The 27,232-nt window shown below is 37.5% G+C and overlaps 1 protein-coding gene across 3 annotated transcripts in view; it reads left to right on the top strand.

Annotated features, from left to right (window-relative positions):
• Positions 1 to 27,232, top strand: part of LOC132156292 (protein-methionine sulfoxide oxidase mical3a) — a 107,176-nt gene that overhangs the window by 57,132 nt on the left and 22,812 nt on the right. For 2 of the 3 annotated variants that reach the window (XM_059565232.1, XM_059565235.1), the window contains exons 3-21: positions 222 to 599; positions 744 to 951; positions 1,399 to 1,515; positions 1,693 to 1,794; positions 1,999 to 2,154; positions 3,264 to 3,364; positions 7,539 to 7,796; positions 8,210 to 8,325; positions 8,986 to 9,112; positions 9,337 to 9,430; positions 9,970 to 10,117; positions 11,942 to 12,138; positions 12,283 to 12,401; positions 12,479 to 12,550; positions 12,647 to 12,823; positions 23,414 to 23,600; positions 24,008 to 24,099; positions 24,246 to 24,336; positions 26,731 to 26,926. In XM_059565232.1, coding sequence (XP_059421215.1) covers positions 324 to 599; positions 744 to 951; positions 1,399 to 1,515; positions 1,693 to 1,794; positions 1,999 to 2,154; positions 3,264 to 3,364; positions 7,539 to 7,796; positions 8,210 to 8,325; positions 8,986 to 9,112; positions 9,337 to 9,430; positions 9,970 to 10,117; positions 11,942 to 12,138; positions 12,283 to 12,401; positions 12,479 to 12,550; positions 12,647 to 12,823; positions 23,414 to 23,600; positions 24,008 to 24,099; positions 24,246 to 24,336; positions 26,731 to 26,926 — 2,834 coding nt within the window. In that variant the 5' untranslated portion in view covers positions 222 to 323. Of the gene's footprint in view, positions 1 to 221; positions 600 to 743; positions 952 to 1,398; positions 1,516 to 1,692; positions 1,795 to 1,998; positions 2,155 to 3,263; positions 3,365 to 7,538; positions 7,797 to 8,209; positions 8,326 to 8,985; positions 9,113 to 9,336; positions 9,431 to 9,567; positions 9,595 to 9,969; positions 10,118 to 11,941; positions 12,139 to 12,282; positions 12,402 to 12,478; positions 12,551 to 12,646; positions 12,824 to 15,583; positions 15,671 to 16,768; positions 16,853 to 17,456; positions 17,568 to 18,092; positions 18,183 to 18,342; positions 18,463 to 18,793; positions 18,893 to 19,097; positions 19,209 to 19,566; positions 19,666 to 23,413; positions 23,601 to 24,007; positions 24,100 to 24,245; positions 24,337 to 26,730; positions 26,927 to 27,232 lie in introns of all 3 variants that reach the window. The other variant, XM_059565234.1, reaches the window with a different exon arrangement.

Here is a 27,232-nt window from a genome sequence, read left to right as displayed (position 1 = left end):
TAAAAAAACAAACCCTTTATTCAAAAAAAAGTTGTCTGAAATGTTTGTCTGAAAAGTGATGCATGCTCATTGATAATTAACAACACTTCTCCAAAATTAGCCAAAATATTGAATAAATGATTATTTTTACATCTGCTCATTTTTGTGCATTTCCACGTTTCCACAGTTATGCATTGTATATCTAAAATATTTGATAAATCTTTTTTTCTTGCTTCATTCAGGGTGAAAATGACCTATGGCGGAAGTTGAATCACAAACAGAGAGACTCTGAGTAAGCTGGACAGTGCCTGTCCCATAATCCCTGCTAGTCGGGTCAAGGGACCATGGGAGATGGAGTCGTCAATGCGGTGGGAGAAGGGATGAATCAGTCTCACGTGCTCTTTGACCGCTTTGTCCAGGCCACCACCTGCAAAGGCACTCTCAAGGCTTTTCAAGAGCTTTGTGACTTCCTGGAACTCAAGCCCAATGAATACCGTGTGTTCTACCACAAACTCAAGTCCAAGCTCAACTACTGGAAAGCCAAAGCTCTCTGGGCCAAGTTAGACAAGCGTGCCAGCCACAAAGAATACAAAAAAGGAAGGGCCTGTGCCAACACCAAGGTATGAAAGTTTCCCTGGGGTGAAAGAGAGAGTTTTGGTTATTAGTTCTCAAACTTGCAATGTTCTGGTGTTGCTTGAAATAGATTCTTTGTGGACTTTGTGGCTTGATGATTGTTTTTACTCCTCATGAATTGTGTTTCTCAGTGTCTGATCATTGGCGCTGGACCATGTGGTTTACGAACAGCCATAGAGCTGGGCTTCCTTGGAGCCAAGGTGATTTTGCTAGAGAAGAGGGATGCATTCTCCCGAAACAATGTGCTCCATCTTTGGCCTTTCACCATTCACGATCTGAGGGGTCTTGGAGCCAAGAAGTTCTATGGCAAGTTTTGTGCTGGAGCCATCGACCATATCAGTGAGTAAACATTTTTTTCTTATAGAGAGAAATGAACCATTCCAGTACAGACATTCATTACAGATCCCAGTACAAGTGGACAGCTCTAAACATAGATGTAAATGGGTTACGAGGCACATTTGAGACTTTCAATTACTCAGACCACCTTCAGAGGTGTTCACGGACTCCCAACAAGTGTAGTGTAAATATTAATGCATACTGATTCATCCCAGACATTGATTGGCTGCTTACGCATGTAATCATTGTGGGATGTGTTGGGGAAAACCTGACAAAACAAGGCCTTTAAACTTTGCCAGCAAGATAGAACAGTTAGACTTGTGCAAGGGATGTAGATAATCAGAGAAACTACTCTAGAATATCTTGTCCATGTCTTGAGTCAGATTTTAATACCATGTGTAAATGGGGTCTCAGATGTGGTTTCTGTTTTTGCAATCTCTCTTACTGCAGGTATTCGCCAGTTGCAGCTGATGCTTTTGAAGGTAGCTCTTCTCCTTGGCATTGAGATTCACGTCAACGTGGAGTTCAGAGGCCTCATTGAGCCACCAGAAGACCAAGAGAATGAGAGTAAGATCACTTTCTCATGTCCTTTCCACGCGAAAGTTCAGCTGTTCCATTTGTTTGTTTTAATTTCCACATAAATACCAGTCGTTCTTAAGAGCCTAGGCATATCCCTAACAATTACCAAGTCTTGCGGAGAAATGACTTGTCTGTCATTGCTGAACATGTTGTTGGTTTTTCCAGGAATTGGGTGGAGAGCTGAGGTCCACCCCAGAACACATCCAGTCAATGAGCTAGAGTTTGATGTCATAATTGGGGCAGATGGGAGGAGAAATACACTGTCAGGTAAGAATCTAACACTACATAAATGTGTGTGTGTATGTCTGTCTGTCTATCTCATTAATGTTTATTCTGTCTCTTCAAAAATTGTTATATAATTGTTTTGACATGATATATATGACTGAATTGTGAAATTGAAATGTTTCCTATTGTCACTGCTGCTGACATGGTGTTAAATCATAAATAAATAAATTAATTCTATCTCTTTAGGTTTTAAGAGGAAGGAGTTCAGGGGCAAACTGGCTATCGCTATCACAGCTAACTTCATTAACCGCAACACGACTGCAGAAGCGAAGGTAGAGGAGATCAGTGGAGTAGCCTTCATCTTCAACCAGAAGTTTTTCCAAGACCTTAGAGAAGCCACAGGTATAACAAGCACTCTTGTTCAATATATGTCAGATCTTGATGTTCCAGATGGAACTTAAAGGGTTATTTCACCAGAGAATGATAATTCGTACATCTTCTACTCACCCTCAAAGCATCCTAGGTGTATGTGACTTTCTTCTTTTAGAATAATCCAATCGGAGTTATATTAAAAATTGTCTTTGCTCTTCCAAGGCTTTCAATGGGGTAAGCAGGTGTTTGTTGTCAACAGCTCAGAAGACGTAAAATAAAGTGCGTACATCTGTAGTAAAACGTCCCTCACACGGCTCCAGGGGGGTGAATAAAGGCCCCCTGCAGCGAATCCATGGGTTTTTGTAAGACAAATATCCAGATTTCAAATGTAATAAACACTTTTTTTCTAACATGTGCTGACTGTGGGATGCGGAAGACGTATGGGATATGTAGTAGCAAAGGAAGCAAAATTTCCTTACTTTAGCAAAGGAAAACCAGTCTCCTCTTGACTTATTTCGAAATCCTCTAACATTTTTCTTTACAAATCCTCATTTTGTGCTTCTAATTCGTGACTAGCGTTTTGTTTTGTTCTCTCTCCGCGCTCGTCACTAACCACGCAGAGCTGACATACTACGACATCCACCTGCACGGTTTTCGTTTCCCAACAGTCAGCAGAAGTGAGAAAAAAGTGTTATGTTTGAAATCTGGATATTTTATCTTACAAAAAATGCATGGATTCGCTACCGGGGGCCTTGATTCACCCACCGGAGCCGTGTGAGGGACATTTTTATTACAGATGCGTGCACCGTATTTCACGACTTCTGAACTGTTGACATCAAACACCCCTTACCCCATTGAAAAGATTTGGAAGAGCAAGGACAATTTTTAATATAACTCCGATTGCATTATTCTGAAAGAAGAAAGTCCCATACACCTAGGATGCTTCAAGGTTGAGTAGAATTTTCATTCTCGGGTGAACAAACCCTTTAAATACATCTGTAAACGAATGCAATCAACTTCCTCTTTCTATTTCTGTCCCCGTTTTTTTTCCTCCTTCGACAAGCTGTCTGTCACATCTCCCACATCTCTTCCTCCCTCTCGCTCATTTTGTCTTTTTCTCTTTTGGTTTGCCTCCACAGGAATTGACCTGGAAAACATTGTCTACTATAAGGATGACACACACTACTTTGTAATGACTGCCAAAAAGCAGAGCCTGCTGGAGAAGGGCGTCATTCTACATGTAAGTGATCAAAGAATTTGTCTGCTGCCAGTTTTCTAACTAGTCAGCACAATTTTATTTGCAATTCTCCCTCCCTCGTTATCTTTGTCTCTTCCTGTTTGCCTATCTCTGTCCCTTAGAAAAGTACTACCGCACCTCTGCTCAAGGCAGATGATTTGAGATGCAGCACAAGCATGAATAAAAAATAATTTAAAAAAGGCTTGAACAGATGAAGCTGTTTTTAATTTTTATTCTGGTTTGTCTGTTTAAAATGTTTTTTTAAACTTTTCAACTGGTTAGGCAGGGAAACCAGCTGATCAACCAGCTTTGTGAGGCTGGAGGACCTTAAACTATCTTAAACTAGCAGAAACATCTCGTTTAAGACATTTGGGGTTTGGGGTGTTGCATGCCAAAGCATTGCTTTTATCAAAAGTTATAGTAAAGGCATTTACAGTATAATATTGCAACAGAATATAGTGTTCTTTCTAAACTTTCTGTTCATCAAAGAATCCTCAGAATAACCCATCACATTTCCCACAAAATAATAATAATAATAAATTGAGTAGCATAACTCAATGTTTTCAACATTGATAACTAGAAGAAAAGTTTATTTAGTACCAAATCTTCATGATACAATTTACAATTCTGTAAGGCTTTTGGCAATAGGAGTGTAAATAATTATTACTTTTGGTCAGTCTGTTATCTTTTATTCACAATGAGCTCTTCTGTTCTGATCCCAGTACTGCCAAGTTTGTTGAATCATTAACAGGGAGTCTCAGTCCCAGCCATTTCACTCACACATAAACTCTTGCATAATACACCTGATATAATGATGCACAGTAATGACACCAATTAATGTAGCCCGATAGGTTGAGAGAGAGGGATGCTTACTTTGTATTTTTCAGGATAAATAACAAAATCCCACTGGACAAAACACTTGTTTTAATATGTAGGATTATGCCTTAAGTGTAATGGTGCTCAGAATAAAACCATTTTAAATGAGTCTCAGTGCTGAGAGTCCTCATCTGTTTTAAAGAGCCTGACTGTTAGCAGAAACAAACACTGCTCGCTCCTAGCAACATGAATCCGAGAGGAAAAGACCTCTCAAATATCCCATTACCACACCCACAGCCACTCACGAATGAATTATATGCCTTGTGGTGCTCTTCAGTTGCAGAAAACTGAGCGTAGTTTAAAAAAATCGAAACAACCTTACAAAATTTTAATGATTAATTTTTTTTTGACTTGATCGAAAAGATGCCACAAACATTACTATGGGTCATAATATATTTTTTTATTTACATAAATTACAATATATACAACATTGTCTTAAAAAAAAAAAAAAAAAAAAAAAAAAAATGTATATATATATATATGTATGTATATGTATATATATATGTATATGTATATATATATATGTATGTATATATATGTATGTATATGTATATGTATATGTATATATATATGTATATGTGTGTGTGTGTGTGTGTGTGTGTGTTTATGTATATATGTATATTAGGGGTAACCCCGAATAGTCGACGAATCGATGCTTTGATTTGAGGAGCCTAATTTGACTACCAATCTAACAGTCGAATATTCACTGATTTCACATAGAACTACCGGTTTTCTCCCGATAAGTTAATATACAGCCTATTGTGATAAAGCTGTAAGAATCTGAAAAGAAAGAAGCTTCAAATTATATTTTAAAGTGCGTGAATAAATCCAACCACCCCTAAAGATTTATGTTTCACTTTCCATAATCCGTGACCGCCAGAGGAGCATCTTGGCGGCAGGGATTTAAAACTTTACCAAGACTCAAACTGACACAGACAGAGACTGGATTTTTTTGAACAGGTAGGGTACAAGTGATTGACATGACATGACATGACATTTCAGCCGGTGTATATATATCGTGGATATATTATTTACCTGATATAAGATGCATTTGGTTTTGAGTCAAGCTCTTGTAGTATTACGGTGATATCACTTTAGCACACAGCTCGACCAGGTCAAACTACAATGCAGAATATTAATAACTATGACTGGGACTGTTATATACGTACTATTATAATGAGAAGACCATTATACTAAAATGCTATGAATTTTTAGAGTTTGGCTGCTGTGTTTCTGCACATTGTTTCATGAAGAACGCGTCCACAAAAGGAGTTCGCATTCAGAGCACCGCAGATATGTTCATGTGCATTCGGGCCCTTTTTGCAAATAGCCTATAGGACTTAATATTAACGTTGTATAAATAACGAAGCGTATTCTTTATGAAATTATGAGTTGAATCCATGGGCGTCAGTTTGGTTTGAAATGTGGTGGGGACAGAGACGCATTCAGAAGTGCATTTTCAGAAGTGCTGGGTACAATGATGCATTTTTTTTCTCTTTCGCGCAGGTCATGTTTTGAAAGACGTCCTGTATCTTATTAATGTAAATAATAAAAATTGTATACAAAAATGTGATGATGTCCGACTCGTTTTATGAAGAAGAAAGCCGTACAAAGCATTAGACATATGATATATGACCCACTAATCTGCTTCATATCATCATATAAGTACCATGTTGACAATATGACATGGCCATGACGTGGTTTAATGTACCTAAACAATGATTACCAAATTTCTCTTTCATGTTGCTTTGTTATAACCACTGAAAACGGGGAAAAAAATCTAACCCAAAATCGGGCCTCACTCTACATTATCCCGCTTATTACATGGCTACCCACCAAATAAATCAATAATTTGACACAAAATATTGATTTAAAAAAGAGTTTGATTTAAACACGATTGTATTGCTTTCCGCTAAAGAAAATAGTTCTGTCTCTTATTAGAATTCTCTAGATTAGAATCCTGCCGCGTCCATAGCAACGCTCTGTTTTTCATGGCAACGGTGTTATTATCAAGAAATAACAGATTTCATTCTACAGTGGAATTCAACCAAGCCATGTAATAATTTGATTTAATTCCCAGTACAATTTACCATATCTACACACAACACAACTTAAGCACTACAAATTTTATCAAGATTGAAAAAGCAAAAATACGTGTAGCACAGATGAACACTATTGACTATCATGAACACTATTGACTATCACACCATGATCTGACTGCTCTCAATTCACAACAACATGCATCCATCCAATCTACATCAGGCATTTTGACTAAAACTTGATCCATTCCTCATCATCATCATCATCACAACTATTCCAGAATTCAGCAATAGATTCAAGCAATAATTAAACAAGATACTGACTACTCAACAATCATCTCCCCCAATACTTGCTGTATGAACGCAAACCGTAACTAGCTAATTAAGTTGGTGGCTAAGGAAGTCTAACGTCACATTAATTGCAAGAGAAGAATTAAAACAGCCGATCCCTTGTGTGCAAATGCACAAGACCTAGCCATAATACCAGCAAATCTTAATAAACATAAGTTATCGCGTCTTACCTTTGTGTCAATGGTCTGCAGACCCATGCTGTGTGTACAACAACATCCATTTGTTCTACAGGTTATCACTTTGATATGTTATAGTCCATGGCACTAGGATGCAACCTTGTGATATTGTATGAAGGCTAAATGACTTGCTCGTCTATGATACATTCGCCAAAAATTCTGGCCAATCCCAGCAAAGACTAGGTAGCCTCGTTCCCGCTCGTTCACTGTCCATTCCAAACTGTCAACTCATTTGAAAAACATTCTTTAAAAAAAAGAAGCGTGATAGTCATATAGAGAAAATAATGTTACAGTTGTTGCAGTTTTAATGAACAGAAAAGCGTGTAGCCAGCGCAGCAGCAGAACGGCTAAATTGAACTCGAGGTTTAAAAAAAAAAAAAAAATAGTGGTGGGTACAAAATGACTCATGACGAAATCTGGTATTTCGCGTCCCCCCCATCCCCCCCAAAATCGACGCCTATGGTTGAATCCCATTGATTAAAAACTTGCTATCAAATACGTCACTCTACTGGTCATCTTCAGCACGCGCAGCTCAAAACAGAAATGCAGAACATTAACTGCTAACGTTTTAGGCTAACGTTATAATGACATCACTATTGTAATAAAATAAAATTGTTAATTGTTATGGTTTCACCGACGATCATTTTTTTTTTTATTGTTATGAGACTTCATAGAATTACAAATACATGTTATTTCTTAAAAAAAAAAAAAAAAAAACATTTCGCTCTTGTACAGGACTATGCTGACACAGAAATGCTGCTGTCCAGGGCCAATGTTGACCAGATGGCTCTGCTGTCCTACGCCAGAGAAGCAGCAGATTTTTCTACCAATCATCAGCTTCCAAAGCTGGACTTTGCCATCAACCATTACGGCCAACCTGATGTCGCCATGTTTGACTTCACCTGTATGTACGCCTCAGAGAACGCAGCACTCGTCCGCCAGCGCAACGCCCATAAGCTGCTAGTATCCCTGGTGGGGGACAGTCTTCTAGAGGTGAGTGGAAAACCGATATGGAGGAGGGAAATGAGACTCATGCTCATGTAAGGGAGTATGTTATTTGTTATAACCTAATTAAATAGAACCAGATGGTTTTCCATGAAGTACCACAAAATTGGCTTTTGTTCTTCTCCAACCTCTTCCTTTGACAAATTTCAACTTCTGAAAATACATTTTCTCACATAAATCTGAAACCACCACTTCAGAAGCTGTGGTAATGAAAGCATTAAGTTAAAACACCACACAGCGTTACACTAGCTAACCACGATTGTAAGGGCAGTTTTTCCATCTTTTTCCAAACAGAAGGTGACTGATTTCTAATATGAACTGTACAGCTGTTCATTTATCAGTTTTCGTGTATGAGGAACAAGTTAAGTGATGGATATGTGATTTCTTTTGTGTGAGTATAGCCGTTCTGGCCGATGGGCACTGGTATAGCAAGAGGTTTCTTGGCAGGCATGGATGCAGCGTGGATGGTGCGGAGTTGGGCTCAAGGAAGCTCCCCTTTGGAGGTGCTGGCTGAACGGTAAGAAAATAAAATAATACTATGTACTGAATGGAATGCTAGTGTGCTGCTTACAGTATACTGTGCAGTATATACTGTATATTCCAACCATTTAATTGTTTTTAAAAATAGTGCATAATATACAGTCTGCAATAAGACTTTCAGATGTTTTGGCTGATTCTCACTATGTTGCTTGTTCAGGAAATGGAAAGCTATGATAATGAAAACAATGCAATTATTATGCATTTTGATCCAATTTGTCTCTGAAAATGTAAACTTATTGCATACTGTCAAAATAGTGTGAGTAATATAGTGTTATGCTATTCCAAACACACCCAGAGTAATACGACTTCTGATGAGGTTGACAGTGATTGTGTCTTTAAACTAAGCAGTAAACAGCTCAAGTCCCTGCAGGCTGTCACTTACTGTGGCACTTGTTTTCTTCCTGCAATGCTATTTTGCTGCATACTGCAGGGTGATTCACAGTGTCAAAGCACTTTTCAACTTGCATGCAATAAGCAGCGTGTTTGTGGGGAAGCAAAAGTGTTTTACGAGCAAGTAGCTTGCATAATGTCTCTAGGGTCTCATATTGAGACATCACTAATGTGATGGAACGCCAAAACGAAGGGAATTTGGGTCTGAAATCATGGTGTGTAGTAATCATGAGCCCTTGGGTTTCAGGGAAAGCATCTATCGACTGCTGCCTCAGACGACACCAGAGAATGTGAGCAAGAACTTTAGTCAGTACAGCGTGGACCCGACTACACGGTACCCCAACATTAGCCTTCACCAAGTCAGACCCAACCAGGTGGGATTACACACAGCTGACCCATCAGAAAACCTAGCTGCAAGTTTTGTCTAAATTTCATTTGCGGTCACTTTATTCACATATAGCCATTTTATCTGCCTTCTGCCTTCTTTCAAGATATTGGCATCAGAAAAAATGTGTGACAACTAGTTATTTTGGATAATGGTGACCCTCCTAAGGAATAAACATGAGTTCTAAAAACTTTACAACATAATTGTCTGCAGGTACGGCATCTGTTAGACACCGGAGAAATCAGGGATTTGCGTGTCGACATGGAGAATGTGGTCAACTCTTCAACTCCTAAACTCACAAAAAATGGTTGGTAGATTTAGTATCACATTATTTTTATTATTGCACATCAGCTGTGGATGCATTAGTTTGCCATATATTTATTTAGGCGTTTTTCTACACAACTTAAATGTAAATGTGTATAACTTGATTTATTCTCATCCTAGAAATTCTGCTTGAGAAGCAATTGCAAGGTAAATTTTGTGGGCGACTCTAATCCTAATGCATGATGTTCGACAGGCTTCTACGTTTCAACAAGCATTGTGCAGTTTATTGTATGAAAAGTGTAACTTTGACCTGGAATGAAAAGTTGTCTTTGGGCGCTTTAGAATTAAATGCAACTATGCACTAACAAATATTTGTGGATTTTCACAAACTGAGAACTGTTATCAATGCCGTCGATGTCTTGAATGTTCCATAACCTCTCAAAAAGGATTTCAATGCACCATGAAAGTTCTTCAGACGCCGCTCTGGTCATGTGACTAACTCCGATTGGATGTTGGCGCATTCCATTTCTGAATATGTACATTCTTGCTTAGGCACCACTTGACTTTGCTTGCCCTCATCAGAATCCATCGTGCGCTCCAGTAAGCTGCTGAACTGGTGTCAAAGGCAGACGGAGGGATACAGAGGTGTCAGCGTGTCTGATCTCACCACGTGCTGGAAGAGCGGCCTAGCTCTGTGTGCGCTCATCCACTGTTACAGACCAGACCTCATGTAAGTGCAGTATGCCACATGCTGATCCCAACAAAAGAGCTGTGTTGTTACAGTGCTATATTTAGAGACGCAGGACTAGAGCACAAATTCTGCCGCAGAGAATCAGAGATTCAATTCATGCAAAGAATAAGAAAAGTTGAATTGGAAAGGACGTGTAAGTCATGTGCCCACGCAGTGTGAGAAGACCGGAGATCAAGCATAGTTAAAAAAAAAAGTTTTGACATTTTAAGAGAGTTTTAAGGTTTTGGTGGTGGATGTAGACAAATAAGTTAAATTTCTGCTCAAAAGTTTGGGATCAGAAAGTTTTTTTTGTGTGAACTGTTCCTTTAAGCTGTGGAATAGGAGTCAGTAAAAATTTGAGTGCCCCTTTAAGCGATAATGTCATTGCTAATATTACTCAAATGTTTCTTCAGCTGTGGTAGTTAATTTGTCCTCACCTCATTACATTTTAGTTCTTCTTACACTGGGTTCTTTTACGTAGATCAGCTGAAAGCCCCATTAGCTTTTGAGCGTACATTAGCATTATCATAACTCTCAATTAGAGCAGATGCTGAGTGACCTTTAAAAGCTTTTGCTTAGTTGTTTGTTATTGTCAGCTAAACTAGACTGCATTTGTGATTGTAAGGCAGCATTAGTGTGCGTCTCTGAGGAGGATACCAGGCCAACAACTGTATCTCTGTCCAGACACTTATGCAGTGTATTACTTCAGTTTTCATATATTTACTATAGGAAGTATATTACTAATAATGCATATAAAATAGACTGTGAATTAACCCAATCAACGTAGTCCCATTTAGCATACATTGTACAGTGCCATTCAAAAGTTGTGGGTCGGAAATATTTTTTTTTTATGTTTTAGAAAGTCTTATGCTTACCAAGGCTGCATTTATTTGATCAAAAATTTAGTAAAACCGTAGTATTGAGAATTAGTATTAATGTTTTCTATTTTATTATATTTCTAAATACAATTTTTTTCCTTTGGTGGCAAGTTACATTTTAAGTAGCCATTACTCATATTTTTCAGAAATCATTCTAATATGCGGATTCAGTGCTCAAGAAACATTTCTTATTGTCAATGTTGACAATTGTTGTGCAGCTTAAAATTTATGTGTGAACCAAAATATATTTCATACAATTATAATATGTACAGTATACTACATAACAGGCTATGTAAAGTTCATGATAGCGTTTTTATTTGAAACAAAAAATCTTTTGCAACATAAATGTCTTTAATATAACTTTTGATCAATTTATTGTAAAAAAAAAAAGACCTGACACCAAATTTTGAATGATATTGTCACTGTTTGATGTGGATATTTTTAAATCATTTAAAATACACTAAAATGTTTGATGCTGAAACGGAATGAAACTAACAGAATTGCATCATTAAAGCAACCTTCAATGACGTTTGCCAGCTTAACACAATATGAGCGATACTCACTAACTTGGGAATGCAGCAAAATTCAACTTTAAAGTTTAATGCAATGCAGTGCCCAGCAGTTGGAGTCCAGACAGTGAAGCTTGTGTGATCCACAACCTTATGCAGTTGGATGCAGAAACAGAGTAATAACTGCTGCTAGCAACCAACAAAACAACAACTTGAATAACTGTCAGTGTGAACAGCTCTTGAAAACTATATTCAGCAGAAGCTCTTGAGACACTTATGATTTAAAGATATGTTAAACTGCTTTCTTGATTATGCTCTTATGATTGATGTTCTCTGGCGTCACTTTTTAACACGTCCCTATGGTTGTCTAACTTGCTGAATAACATGATTATTGTTTATGAAGATGTTTCTGATGTTGCAATATCTTATAACTGTAGTGACTTTGACTCACTGGATGAGAAAGATGTGGAGAAGAACAACCAGTTGGGTTTTGACGTGGCCGAAAAAGAGTTTGGGATTTCTCCCATCATGACTGGGAAGGAGATGTCTGTTGTGGTGGAGCCTGACAAGCTCTCCATGGTGATGTACCTCAGCCAGTTCTACGAGATGTTCAAGGACACCGTGCCACCTGGTGGTGAGTCGTAGCTCTACAAAAATGAATGAAAACTGCAAAACAGAGCAGGAATGTCAAGCCAATATAAGAGTGTTTATGCTATTCCCTAGCATGCAGTTCATTCAAAGATTGTAGTAGTTATTATTCAATAAATTTGTGTTTCAGAAAACCACAATCTGAGCCCTGAGGAGAAGGCTGCGTTGATTGCCAGCACTAAATCACCCATCTCGTTCTTCAGTAAACTGGGTCAAAGCATCGCCATCTCCCGCAAACGAAATCCCAAGGTAGTCAAGTTTCTTTTGGATACTGCAAAACTATTGATTATTGTGATCTTAACTTATCCTAGACAAATTTTGTATAGGATAAAAAAGAAAAGGAGCTGGATGGACTGGGAAAAAGACGAAAGACCAGCCAGGCTGGACAATCAGAGGATGTAAGGCCATATCTTCTTGGATCAGTGGATGTGTAACATACTGCTTTGTGTATGTACTTGTCTAAATCCATTTATTCCTGTTCTCCAACATCACAGGAAGAGCTGCAGAGGGTTAATCGAGACGACAGGCCCTCTATAGCTGCAGCTCTGGCAGAGCGTAAAATTGACTCTGCTGCAGCAGTGAACAACAATAAAGTGAAGGTGATGGCCACACAGCTGCTAGCGAAGTTTGAGGAGAACGCCCCCACGCAGTCCACCGGACTCAAGCGACAGGTGGGTTAGAATGTGTGTTTTTGTACAGTTGCTCACTAAAATGCCTGGACTTTCTATGACATTTGTGGATTCTTAAAGTAACACGTTTAATGAAGAGTCTTCATCAACAATGGGCTAAACTGCTTTGTTGGAATATATTAATTTTGTAAGAAAAGTTTACAAAACAACAAAATGATTGTTGTTCTGCAATAATGCCTGACTAACTGTACCAGTGTTATTTTGTTATGATGTATATACAATTATAATATTTAGAATTGGCTTTATTTATATTTTCTGTTTTTATTTAATTTAATTTTATTGTATTTTTAATTTTTTAATTTTATGTTCTTTTGTCGTTTTTATTATTATTGTTTTTTTGTTTTTACTTAATTTTTAAATAAGTTTAGTACATCAACTTATTTTGTTTTTTGTACTTTATCCCTTAAGTCTGTACAAATTGACTTATGTGAGAAGCATAGTTTTGTTTAGGGTTTGTTAAGGTTTGTTTAACCAAGTTAACCAAGTTTTATGTAAACTTTTAAACTGCTGTTACTTACTGCTAAAAGTGCACAGCATTCAGGGGTTGTTTGATATGATCAGTTTTCAACAGGATAATTGACTCCGAATAATGCTGATCCATTCTAATGGAGTAGCCAGAAAGAATGACTGGCATGAGAGAGGATTTGGGAGCTTTTTATAGAAAGCTAAACCCTTCCTGATGCTCTGCATCAGTGTGAGGCTGATGTGTTTGACACCGTTACCTACTGGAGCCATGCATCTTTACACTCCTGTTCAAAATGAATACATTTGTTCTATTAATATAAGAAACCTGAGTGAAATGTATCTTGCTTTCCACAAAAATTTTAAGCGGTACAACTTTAAGGTACAGGTACAAAATTTTCACGGACCGGGCTTTAAGGTGTGATGGATAAATACAAAATAAAATGATACGACTGGCATAAAAACTATGGTATATTGTAAATATAACAATAAACATTAATCCACTGTGTATTCGTATAAAACTTTATTAGCAGCGTCCTCTTAACATCGTGCCAACAACATAACATGAATAACATCCTCTCTGCCCCCAACCCACTTTTTTTCACTGAATATGGTCACTATGGTGACGTTTAAACATGCCTAAAAAATAAGATGCACCACAAAAACGGATATAAAATCCATGAAAATAACACAGAGCACTGGGCCTTTTTCCAAAATAAAAGATCGTTATGGCTCAGCGCACTTCTACCTCCACCTGTTATTTGTTTTGCAAAAATCCACCGCTCACGGCTCTTCTGGTCCAGTCAGCGCAGGGCTGTGCCACAGTTGGTTGAAAATGTAAAAATATATATAATGAGCGAGTACATCATGAATCCATTTTCCAAACCGTTTTTTTCTTATCCTGAATCACTACGGTACACCTATAATAAGTGTTTATATTCAGACTATTTTAGTCTGGTTGGGGTCGGCAATGCTGCAGAGTGGCACAGTACCTGCGTGACTCGCAATAGAAGTAAACAGAGAGAAGTAGCTCCGGCTACATTGTTCTTCTGCCAGATGCGAGCACCAAAAGTTACCAACTGCAGCTTTAATGTAAATTATTTATTCCTTCTTGTGCGGCCCGGTACCAAATGACACACGGACCGGTACCGGTCCGCAGCCCGGGGGTTGGGGACCATTGGAGTAAAACACAATCGAGATAGGCATCTCTTTCTAGTTGAAGTTTGTCACTGATATTGATCCTCGCTCTTTCTCTCCTCTTGTCCCAAACTCTTCTTGGGTCATTTGGTTGGCCCATACGCTTACGTTTACGGAAGCTGTCCTTGTCGACAGAACCAGCGACAGATGGTAAACAGTAATTATGTTCCATAAATTAAATAAAAGAAGAAGTAAATAAGGAACTGCTTGAAGCAAGCTAGTGGTTTGCTGGACGCTAGACACTACTTTCGCATTTGTCCATGACACTGTTGTCATGTTGTTTCTACGTCAGTAAAGGTGGTAACAAAGGGTAACTAACGTCATTGACAGGTGACTGCACTGCCCCGTGTCACTGTTTATATTGGGAATTTTCTCATGATTTACAATTCTTTGAAAACATTAGAGATATTGTTTGTAATCAGCTGGACAAAATATATAACACTAGCCTAGTGGTTTTAGGATATTTTACTGCAAATATCTTACAAATTGTACCTTTAAGGAGTATTCAGCTGTGACGATAATAGGGAATGTTTCCTGAAGACTGAAATAACGGCCGCTGGAAATTCAGCTTTTCCATCACAGGAATACTTTTTTAATATATATTAAAATATAAAAGGTTTGTTTTTCAGTGTAATAATATTTAAAAAATATTTGTTTTACTGTATTTTTTTTAAATAAATGCAGCCTTGGTGAGCATAAAAGACTGCTCTCAAAAACATTTAAAAAAAAATCTGACCCCAAACTTTTGAATGGTGGTGTTTTTGTTCAAGTGTTCATTGACTGGCTCATTTGGATGTATGCTCATTCATCCGTTTCCTTCTGCTCTCTGCATGAAGTAGTTTCAAACTCACTCTCTGGTCACATGTTTTTAGTAGATTGTTTTATTCATGCATGGCACATTACAGGTCTTTTTTTCTGCAGTCAGTTCAGTCATTTACTTTCAGTTTCTCTCTGCATGCCTATCCTTATTTATCTTTTCCCCCCTTTTCCGTTCTTTCTCACTCCAATGGATGATAATGGCTTTGGCACTTCCTCACTTTTCATTGGTCACTTCACCCATCATGCACGTGCCACTGGTTACAGGGGAACTCCATGCCCGATCTGGGGCTCATACTGACCCCCTCTCTGAAAGAGTCAGTGCGGCTGGCTCCAGTCCCTGCATGGAGGAAGGTAAAGAGTGTAGCACAATCCCATGTTCCCAGATTCACATCAACCATTAATACTCTAAGTACCTACTTACCTCTCTACTCATCCATATTTATCATTGTCTTTGTGACTAAATGAACTGGGTTTTACATGTTAATTGTTTTTAGCATTTAGTCTTAATGCTGTTTCTTGTTTGAGGTGAAGTAGCCTTACACATGTTATATTTGACATATAACATTTATAGATATATATTTGACAAAATTCTGTTAAAAAATATGGAATTAAGGTCTAAAAGAAGTGGATTTTGCATGAAACCATTTCTTAATGTAAATTAACATACTAAATTGGCCTACCAAAGGTAGTTTTCTGAACGATTTACAACGAAATTCATTCTGCTCATGTGTCATGAATTATTGTATGCCTTTCAGGCATCAAAATATATCTTCCCTATATACCACAAGAGACTGAACAGAATATGCGTCCTTCCCTCCTTGTTTTCTTTTGCAAAATAAATATATGCTACGGTTCCAAAGTTTTATGTCAGTAAGTATTGTAGGTAACACTTTAGAATAGGGAACACTTATTCACTATTAACTACAACTTTTCCCTCAATAAATTCCTAATTGGCTGCTTATTAATAGTTAGTAATGTAGTTTTTAAGTTTAAATAAGGCATTAATATCTGCTTAATTAGTACAAATAAATGGCTAATATTCTAGTAATATTCATGATAATAAGCCACTAATTAATAAAGTGAGAGAAAAAGAGAGATGAATCGAAAGTAACACCACAATCGAAAGTAAAAAAAAAAAGCATTTATTTGAAACAGAAACATGTAACATTATAAATGTCTTTACCGTCTCGTTTCATCAAGTAAATGCATCCTTGCTGATTACAGGTCATCTATAAAATAAATAAATTCAATACTGACCCCAAACCTTACCTGACCTGGTAATGCAGCTTTTACTCTTCTCTAAGGTCTATTAATGGGTTTATTAATATGAGTTAGCGAGAATAGTCTATTTCTGTTTGTTTTAATTAGACGACTGTTATGAACATGAAGGCTTGTGGTGTGTGAGAGGAATGCATGGCACTTGAATTCATGCTTTATGTGTGTGTTCAGAGGCGCACACAATTACAGGAGCAGATGAGTTTCCGCTATAAGGAAAGACTGAAGTGTCAAACTCTCCCCATCAAACAGGAGCAGGTACACAGCTGTAGAAAAGCCCTGCTTATATTACTACAATTTAGTGTCTCCTTTGACCTTCTTTGTGTAGTAAACGAGAAGATAGTCCCACGAGGTGTTCATTTAGTCCCCTGTGTATTTGTCTGTTGTTGTTGTTAGTTTCCTGTTTGACGTGTTCATGCACTGGAGAAACTGTGCTTCGGTGTTCTTTGCTTGCGTTTCCTGTTTGATTGAGACGAATGAGCCGAACGCTTTGCTTATTGTTCTGGTGCTTTGATATTCCTCATTCTCAGATTGTAGAGGTTCAGATGTGGTTTTGATAGCTTTGTTAGACATTCCTTGTGCATGGGAGGTCTGTTTGTGTGTGTTAAGTGTCACTAAGTCACTGGGTTTGATTATCAGCTGTGTTTTTTTGCTTCTAATGGGACGCTGTTTGTTCTCTAACACAACGCTTTTGTCTGTCATCACTACAGTTGTGTTTGTGTGTAGTAGGTGATTGAATGTTTGGATGGTATTATCAGTTTTTTTTTTTTTTTTTTTTTAAATCTGAGGAGTGTGTGTGAGAGATTTTTGTACTTGTGTTAATTTTATGTGAACTGGTTTCTCCTCTCTTGTCTCTCTGAAGGCCAGCAGTGGGACTGAGGTCTTGAGGTGCTGCCCTAAGAAAACCATTCTCCTTTCTGCTTCCTCACCCTCATCTTCCTCATTCTCTTCATCGTTTCCTCCACATGCACAGGTGACACTCTCCTGTCTTCCTGTACTAGCCTCAGCATCTCTCTCATGGGTTGGTTATAATAGAACTTCCTTGCAGTCTCTTGAGATGAGGTTTTTGTATGTTTTTAGACTTTATGGTGCAGAGCTGTTTGTCTTGATCAATGTATCCTGGCATATTTATGGCAACGTCCATGTAAATCAGCAATAATTTTTTTTATTTTTTTTATACTTCAATGGTTTGAATTCTGCCAACAATTGTACAAAAACCACATAGGAAACAATTTTTAAGCTTCAAATACCTTTACAAGTACATGTATTTCATGCAGTTCTGGAAACCAGAAATTTGTGTTTTATAGTGTTTGATAAAGTTGAAATGGTATTTGGTTAGCATCATTTTAATGAAAATACTGGAATGGACCACCATGCCTTTGTTGTATTTTGGTTTCAGAAATATGGGGCTGTTACCCTTCTAGTTTTGATTGTTAGTTTAGTCTGAGATCTTCTAGCTAATGATAGGGTTGAACTGATTCATGTCTGTTCTCTACAGCATTATGTTAACCAGTCAGCGATAAACACGTGTAATGGTGGTGGTGGTGATGAAGAGAATGAGATACAGGACCCTTCAATCTATTACAGGGTAACCATGACAACTGCATGGGGCTTTGCTCCATTCAAGGGAACCCACAAAACGAATTAGTCATCTGAGTTTTGACGTCACAGCTGCTGCGCTCTACAATACGACATCCAGAAGAGATTTCTAACCCAAACAATAGTTTCATCAGCCTTTCCGTTTACAGGAAGATAACCAGCCTAATGTGGACAAGCCAGAGCCCATACATATCCCTAGTATTCAAGAGCGAGTGGACACTCTAGTGGCTAGGTTTAAAGGCAAGCCTGACAGAAAGGACAAGCCACAGGTAGAGCAATTCAAGACAAAACAGCATCCTCTTAAAGGGATAGTACACCCAAAAATGAAAATTCAGTCTTCATTTAATCTCAAGTTGATTCAAACTGTTGCTGGTGAAGTAAATGACAGATTTGTCATTTTTGGGAGTACTATCTCTTTAACTAACAGATGATGGACAATATCAGACAGCTTAGTCAAGACCAGGTTTAAGACAATAAGGACACCATGTCTTGAGTCGTGGCCTTGACTAGTCTTATATTGAACATTTATGCTCTTCCTTTTTCCAAACATATCAAAATTATTATTATTATTTTTTTGTCCTCACATCTTCCTTTGTGAAGGTTCTGAAAAAGCCATCACGATTCTTTATTGAGCAGTGGCTTTTGACCCACCGCCTCAGTCCCGAGCAACCCTTTTACCCTTCTGACCCCCAGCATCAGGTAGCCTTGCCTGGGCATGGAGAGATATGCATGGACGTCTCGTCTGTACCTTTAAACACACAGTTCCTTTAACCTATGATGGTTTGAATGCTTTATACGTAACCCTACACAACTAAAAAGGTTTTTCCTAATGGATTTTATTCACAGTCTTGAAGAAATCTTTCTTGTCCTAGCATCATGAATTAAGACTGCATCTCTCTCACAGAAGAGGGAGGTTTTGCGTTCTGAGGATCACCTGCCTTTACACATCCCCAGTATTCAGGAGAGAGCCGAGAGGTTAGCCTCTCAGTTTAAAGACAAACCAGCAAAGCCAAAGGTGAACTCCGCACTGGCTGTCCTTGAAAAAACATCCATGCACAGCCTTAATCCGTTGTTGCATTTTAGCAGTTAAGCAGTCTTTTGGCCTTATCACAACACAGATTTAGCAAAGCTGGAGGGGAAATTCTTTTCAAGGAATATTCTGGCTTAAATAAAGCTCCTATTCATGTTGTGTTCATAGGTAAAGCACTCCTTAAGTGTGGTAAAATCAATGTAACATGGCCTCTCGTGGCGTATTGCTTTTATAACGAATCAATCATTTGACTTCTAGTTTTCTTTCTGCCTGCCTACCTGCTGTTCCCGTCATCTTTCCTTTGCATCTCTCATCTTTCTCTATGTCTTTACATATTTCAAAGTCTAAGAAAAAGGCCCCAGACTTCTTCACAGAGCAGTGGTACAGAACACGTGATGCCAGCTCTTTTAGCCCTCTGCACTCTCCCAGCTCTTTCCGGCAGGTAGCAGTGATGCATCTAATGACTGCTGTGTTCTTGAGTCGTGTGTGTGTGCATGGATGTGTTTCTGTAACACTATCAAACATACACTGTTAATGGTGGAGAGCTGCCGTTTTCAATTTCAATTTATTTATTTAAATGGGACAGTGCATATTCATGAACGTACAATCAAAGTTGAACGTAAATACGCGGGATTTAGCACAATGCTAATTTCTATCCGTAGTCCCAAACCTAAACAAATACAAACCAAAAAACAAACAGACAATATACATATCAACAAAAATACATATATAGCTAAATAAACAATAAAAGTTCCTATACCTTATTATAAATATATAATTAGAATTATAAATTATATTATAAATATATAAATAAAACTACCTATCAAATTTTACCTGCATACTTAATGATTACATTTTTTATTATTATTCAGCCATCTTTTAAGATGTTTCTTAAATGAAACAAAAGTGGGGCTCTCTCTAATTACCGTTGGTATACTATTCCAATTTGTGCAGCCTTTAATAGAGAGGACATTTTGTGCAAACGAAGAGAACCTTTTTTCAAAGGTGTCTCTCTCCAGTCTAACGTGTGTAACCAGATGTATGTATCAGTGTGTGAAGCTGAGAATGTTGAAATACAACAAAAAATGGACTAGTACTGTATGTTGCCAAACACTTACCGTATTTTTCGGACTATAAGTCGCACCTGAGTATAAGTCGCATCAGTCCAAAAATACGTCATGATGAGGAAAAAAACATATATAAGTCGCACTGGACTAAAAGTCGCATTTATTTAGAAACCAAGAACTAAGAGAAAACATTACCGTCTATGTCTTCAGTGTAGACTACAGGAGCACTGAGCAGCATAGATCACCCTCTCGCGGCTAGAGATGGTCATGTTTTCTATTGGTTCATATCTCTTGGTTCATTTCTCTCCGTTCATGTCAAATTAATTTTGATAAATAAGTCGGACCTGACTATAAGTCGCAGGACCAGCCAATTAAACATATATAAGTCGCACTGGACTATGTCGCATTTATTTAGAACCAAGAGAAAACATTACCATCTCCAGCCGCGAGAGGGCGCTCTATGTTGTTCAGTTGTAGACTACAGGAGCAGTGAGCAGCATAGAGCGCCCTCTGGCGGCTGGAGACGGTAATGTTTTCACTTGGTTCATTTCTCTTAGTTCATTTCTCTCGGTTCATGTCAAATTAATTCTGATAAATAAGTCGCACCTGACTATAAGTCGCAGGACCAGCCAAACTATGAAAAATGTGCGACTTATAGTCCGGAAAATACGGTCAACACCGCTGTAAGCTGGATGTGACCTATATTCATGAGCTGCATACTAACTTATCTGCATGTTCATGCAACATTGACATTTTTAATTTAATTTGAATTTAACATGCTTCAAACATGATAGTTAAATCCCAGGGTGAGTTTTTCAGGAGGTGCTGATAAAATGTTTGCATCTTCAAGTCTGTTTAAAAGTATAATTTTATGTTGAAGGGTTTTATTTTAATTAACAGTTTCTCTTGGTACAAATTGACTGCTTCGTTATGCATTGCTTTGAGCTGAATTATACTTTGTGCCTTCTCTCATTTACACAAATAATCATGCAAGAATATCTGCATTTAACTTATTCTACCCTGAAACACTTATTCTACCATTCAAAATTTTGGGGTTAGTAAGATGTCCCTATGCTCTCTTAGGCTGCTGTTATTTGGCCAAAACCATAATACAGTAATATTATGAAATATTATTACAATTTAAAATAACAATAATATCTTTAAATAGAATAATTTATATTTTTTATATATTTTAACTTTTAATTAATTTTTCAGTCATTTCAAAACTGAATTTTCAGCAGGCAATTATCCAGTTTTCAGTGTCACATGATCCTTCAGAAATCATTCTCATGTTCTGATTTGGTGCTTTAGAATAATTTCTTATTATCAGTGTAGAAAAATGGTTGTAATGTTAAATATTGGTGTGTAAACCATAATGGATTACACCTTGTGCCTTCTATCATCTACACAAATAACCACGCAAGAACATTTGAATTGAACTTTTATTTATTTACATTTTACATAGTCTTGAAAATTGCCACAGCATCTCACTCAGCTTTCAACCATTTATGCTTTTAAAAACATTCTTTGTTCTGTTCACCACCTGTAGAACTATGTAAAGATGTACACAGGGGGTGTAAGCTCATTGGCTGAGCAAATAGCCAATCAGCTTCAGGATAAGGACGACCCTAGGCCCTTGCTTGAGAAAAGGGATTTGGTAAGAATTAGGAGTGTATTGTGGTATTGGCGTACACAAATGAGACTGCATAGCTCATTTTGTTTTGGTACATGGCTAACTTGAAGTATTGGGTATCACTAACACTTTGATCACAATGCCTATACCATGATTCAGTGCACTGATAACTGGATCAAGACACAGCGGCAGCAACGTCTGACGGCGTTTTGGGGACTGAAAAACCATGTTTTACAAAACAGGTTTCAAAGTGCAAGTTTTTGAAAATGCCATCATTATTGTTTCCGTGTAAACACCCAATACAGGAATCTTTGAAAATGGTGACATCATATCATGCGCATGTGTAGTACATGTTAGGTATGTAGACATGCGGAGTACGTGTCGATTTTAAAGGCAAGTGTAAACACAACAAAGGCGGAGTACTGTATTTTTCGGACTATAAGTCACATCTGAGTATAAGTCGCATCCGTCCAAAAATACGTAATTATGAGGAAAAAAACATATATTAGTCGCACTGGACTGTCGCATTTATTTAGAACCAAGAGAAAACATTACCATCTCCAGCCGCGAGAGGGCGCTCTATGTTGTTCAGTTGTAGACTACAGGAGCAGTGAGCAGCATAGAGCGCCCTCTGGCGGCTGGAGACGGTAATGTTTTCACTTGGTTCATTTCTCTTAGTTCATTTCTCTCGGTTCATGTCAAATTAATTTTGATAAATAAGTCGCACCTGACTATAAGTCGCAGGACCAGCCAAACTATGGAAAAAGTGCGACTTATAGTCCGGAAAATACGGTACATGATACTGTTGTTGCTGCTCAAGTATTTGCTAACGCTTCTTCAGAATAATCATAACATATAATCGTCATTTCCCCACAGGTACTGTTTACTAACAAGGTGACAGCACCAACTACTGGCCTGGCATTGTAATACAGAGTTTTTGGCCGTTTTTGCAGATATGTGTAAACGTGAATAGTTTTGAAAATGTTGTCGTGTATACATGAAACCTTTTAAAAACGCAAGGGAAAAACGTTTCCGTTTTTGACTACATCATTGTCGTATAAACATAGCCTTATACGGCAACAGTTTTTGTTCCAAGTGAAAGGATGTGAGAATGCTGAGCTACAGATGAAACTGTGAACTGGACTTTTTTTCTCGTCTGTAAGATACTATAGTACGTTATCGTTATTTATTTAGAATAGTTTGATAATTGGTAAATAATTTTTATAATTTCTAAATTGTTTCTAAATCTTTTATTTTTATAATTTCTAAATGTGCTTAATTTATATAATTGAATTTTTAAGTGTCAATGTTGAAAAATAAGTAAATATATTAGTGTTGATTTACACAGATTTGATTAGTTTTATTTTGTCTTTGGTAATTATTGACGCTGCCATGTACCAGACTTTACACAAGAGCTGTTAAGGTGCCACTCCGTGCTCTCATTTAAAAAAAGACATGTGTCTTTTTCTTCTATATCTTCCTCTCTGCAGGGTTCCTTGCGGAAGGAGTTCCCTCAGAACATTGGAGGCAGTGATGTGTGTTTTTTCTGTCGGAAGCGTGTCTACGTGATGGAGCGTCTCAGCGCAGAGGGAAAGTTTTTCCATCGCAGCTGCTTCAAGTGCGACTACTGTGGCACCACCCTCCGCCTGTCCTCCTACGCCTTCGATGTTGAGGACGGTATGAAATCCAAGCAGAATTAAAATCCCTCCTGATTATATTATTCATACTGTAGCTACTTATAAGTTACCTTTGTTTTTATTCTACGTTTAATTATTAACTGTCTCTTTAATTTCCTGTTTGCTCATAGTTTTCTGTCATGAGATGTGCTTTGTTACCAACACAGTGGGATATTGTTGTTTATGACAGAGGGATCTTTTCTCTTCATCATCAACCATTTTTTATTAACTGTGAGCTGTTCTGTAACCTCCCACATTGCGTAGTTACAGATATGCATGTTAGGCGGAAATCAACCACATTTGTTGCATTTTGCATTTGATAAATCGCCTCATTTGGGTTTTTTCTCAGATTTATGTCCTGAAACAGATGCTAATGGAGCACATTTGTGTGTGTTTTCACTCTTGTAGGGAAGTTTTACTGTAAACCACACTACTGCTACCGACTTTCTGGTCTGGCACAAAGAAAGCGGCCTGCTGCTCCTGCTCCCGTAAATGCCAAGGTTCTGACTTTTGTCTCTGAGTTTGGGGAAAAATCCATGTTTATATCAGTGGGTTTTTCTTTTGACACTGTATTCCCAGGATGATTTTTTTTTTTTTGATAACAAAAAGTTATAATATATTCAGACATTTTTTTTTGTGGTCATAGGAGCCCCAGGTGTTGGCATTAACCCCCAACACAGTGGATGCCCCAGGCCAAGCCGTAACTTCTCAGGCCACTGTGGAACGCCGGCCCTCAGGTACCCGCCTTTCCTCTTTAGGCCCCGTTCTGTGCCTCTTTCGGGGAGCAGGGGGCACCCTCCACTCATTGCGGCGAGCAATGTCTTGGACCCGCCACCAGGTGGCGCACAATCCCTTAGATTCTCCTTTCCTCCTTGCATACTGCGTTTATCTGCTCTCCTGCTTTACTCTCAACATCATGCTCAATATTCTCTAGCATGACCCCCTTCCAGCCTCTGAGCTAATCGGAGCACCTCCTGCTCTCACATGCTGTGATATAGAGAAATATGTGCTTGTTTTGTGTATCCCTGATGATGTCACAAATTATTAACTCATTGTAAATCAATTGGATGGATAGAATATTATTCTGAGTGGTGCAGCCTAATTAAATTTCTTCTTTTGATTATGAGTAAACCATCCAGGCTAAAACGCATATCATTTAAGTGTTAGCTATTGTTAATTAATCAAATACATAATGTACAGCTTTTAAAATGTTTGAAGTGGCTCAAATGGTGGCTTAGAAATATCTTAAGTTATTTCAAATAACATTAAGTGTAATAATAATGAACCTTTTTTGCCTGCATTGCCTGTTTTTGTTACTCTCCTTTCCGTCCTTCCACTGTATAGATCTGTGATGAGTGCCTTTAAGTTTGTGATTTGTAATTTCTGATCTGTGCACCTTTTGTAACATAGTGCTCATATCGGTGCTTGTGATTGGTGCACTCTGTAAGCTTTACCTTTCCCCTCTCCTATCAGAGCAGCTTGTTGTTGAGTTAGTGCCTGCATCTGTGCCTCTGATTGGTTTACACTCCCATAAGTCCTTGCATCTCTGTACCAGGTGTTTGTTCACCTCTTAATTCTCCTCTGCATAGTACTAACACCACTGCTCGTGTGTATCATGGAGAATGATTTACAATGCAAAACAGCTAGGGTGAAAAATATAAAGTGTGAATGATTTTACACTTTTACACTATTGATTTTATTTATTTTTGGGGGGAAGTTTTAGCAATATTAATATATTAATCATAGAGCTAGTCATAGAAATTTTAGAGGTTTTAATCTCATTAATAATTGTTTTTTTTAGCTACATTTCACCTAAAAATAACAATGACAAAGAAAATAAAAGCTTATTTTTAGGACTGTAAAGATGTGTTGCATTGTGGCATTGTTTTCTTAGCTTTTATTTAATGCAAAATATATATATATATATAACTTGTATAAATGTTATGCCTAAAAAAATAAGAAAATAGCATTATTATTATTGTATCATCTGACCTGTTTATTTATATTTTTCATTGCAGTGCTAAAAGTTATAAATCATTATGTGTTACAGACTTAGACTTCATATAGTTGGTCTAAAAACAGACTTAAATTTCTTCATGCAAAAATCATTTATTTCATACTTTTAGATTTTGGGGTAAATATGGCTGAAAAATGTAAAATATGAAGGCTCTAGACTAGTACAATGTGTGAGAATAAAAATATTATGTAATTTATTTCCTTTATTTTTAGTATTCCTTTAGCATTTGGGTGATAAGATCAGATTACTCTAAAATCATTGATATGCATCAAGTGAACATGACACACTATTTTATTCATGGGGTCTGTCACTTTATAATCACTATATGAGGCATATTCGTTATTCAGTGAGCTCTGAAATTTGGTTACAGTTGATGAGGTTTTTTTTTTCAATCAATTTTTTTTTTTTTTGAGCGGATTGCTTGCTTCATTCCTCTAACCATTTCCACCACCATAGTCATGTTTAATTACATCCACAAAAAGTTCTCACTGGCTTGATTTGTGACTTTGCACTGGATAGACGTATTAGTCATTTACATGTCCACCTGTTCATTAATGTTAAAAAAAGTTCATTAATATTTAAACTAAATTCTTTATCTGATATGCTTTAATAGGAAGGGAAAAAGGCAAGGTAACCATAACTTGTATTTATTATCGAAGGATATATTATTTATTATTGAGTATTTTACTGACAACTTGGTATTTAAATCTATTTAAATCTAGAATATATGTGTAGTCATGAAGGACAAATACTGCTTGTGTAAATAAAGTTAGAGTTATCACTTTGACTGTGTTTGTCTCATTTGTCTGAGTGGAAATGAATCCATATGCAGTGATTTGTTACCTTCAAAAACAGCCTTAAAAGAAGGTAGGGTGTGTGGACTGTAGATATTAATTATATGAAATATTTATTATAATAATACTTTATAAATCTCTGTATTGACACCTGATGCTTTTTTGCTTTAAATCAAGAATTTATGAGTTATGATTATAATGCAAAAAGTATGCTACCATGGCAGCCATGCATAACACTTGTGAGCCACCTTCTGTCTGTTACATATGAACTATTTACATGTATGACATTCTCTTTACTCCTCCCTTTCTGTCCGTCACAGTCACAGAGGTGAACGGGGTGACAGAGCCCAGCGTGGCCAAACGTCTTAAAGGGACTCCTGAGAGGATTGAGCTGGAGAACTACCGTCTCTCTATGATGAGAGAGGAGGAGCTGCAGGAGGTGCCCGAGGAGACGCTGGCCGAGCACAACCTCAGCAGTGTGCTGGACAAAGCCACCGACATCGAGGAGGGATCCAGGTATCGCTCTCATCTTTATATCATATTGGTTACGCTGTTCTAGGGTGTTGCTATGCAGTTTCTATCATGCGAGCTCCACTAATTATCATTTAATTTTCAACCATTAATTTGTTTACTAATTAATTAATAATAATGTAATTATATATATATAATGAAATCTGTGCTTGTTTATTAGTATCACTTAGTAGTACTTTACTAATATAGTTCTGCTGTAATTAAAATGTTACAATGTTAGCATTTTCCACACTCTTTTGTTCCCGTTTCACATGATAGAAATGAGTTAGGAATTTTTTTTTTTAAATGCGG

The sequence above is a fragment of the Carassius carassius genome, chromosome 13 (genome assembly GCF_963082965.1).
Source record: "Carassius carassius chromosome 13, fCarCar2.1, whole genome shotgun sequence".
In the NCBI taxonomy this organism is placed as follows: domain Eukaryota; kingdom Metazoa; phylum Chordata; class Actinopteri; order Cypriniformes; family Cyprinidae; genus Carassius; species Carassius carassius.
Note: the sequence above shows the minus strand (reverse complement) of the source record. Positions and strands in the feature narration are given on the sequence as shown.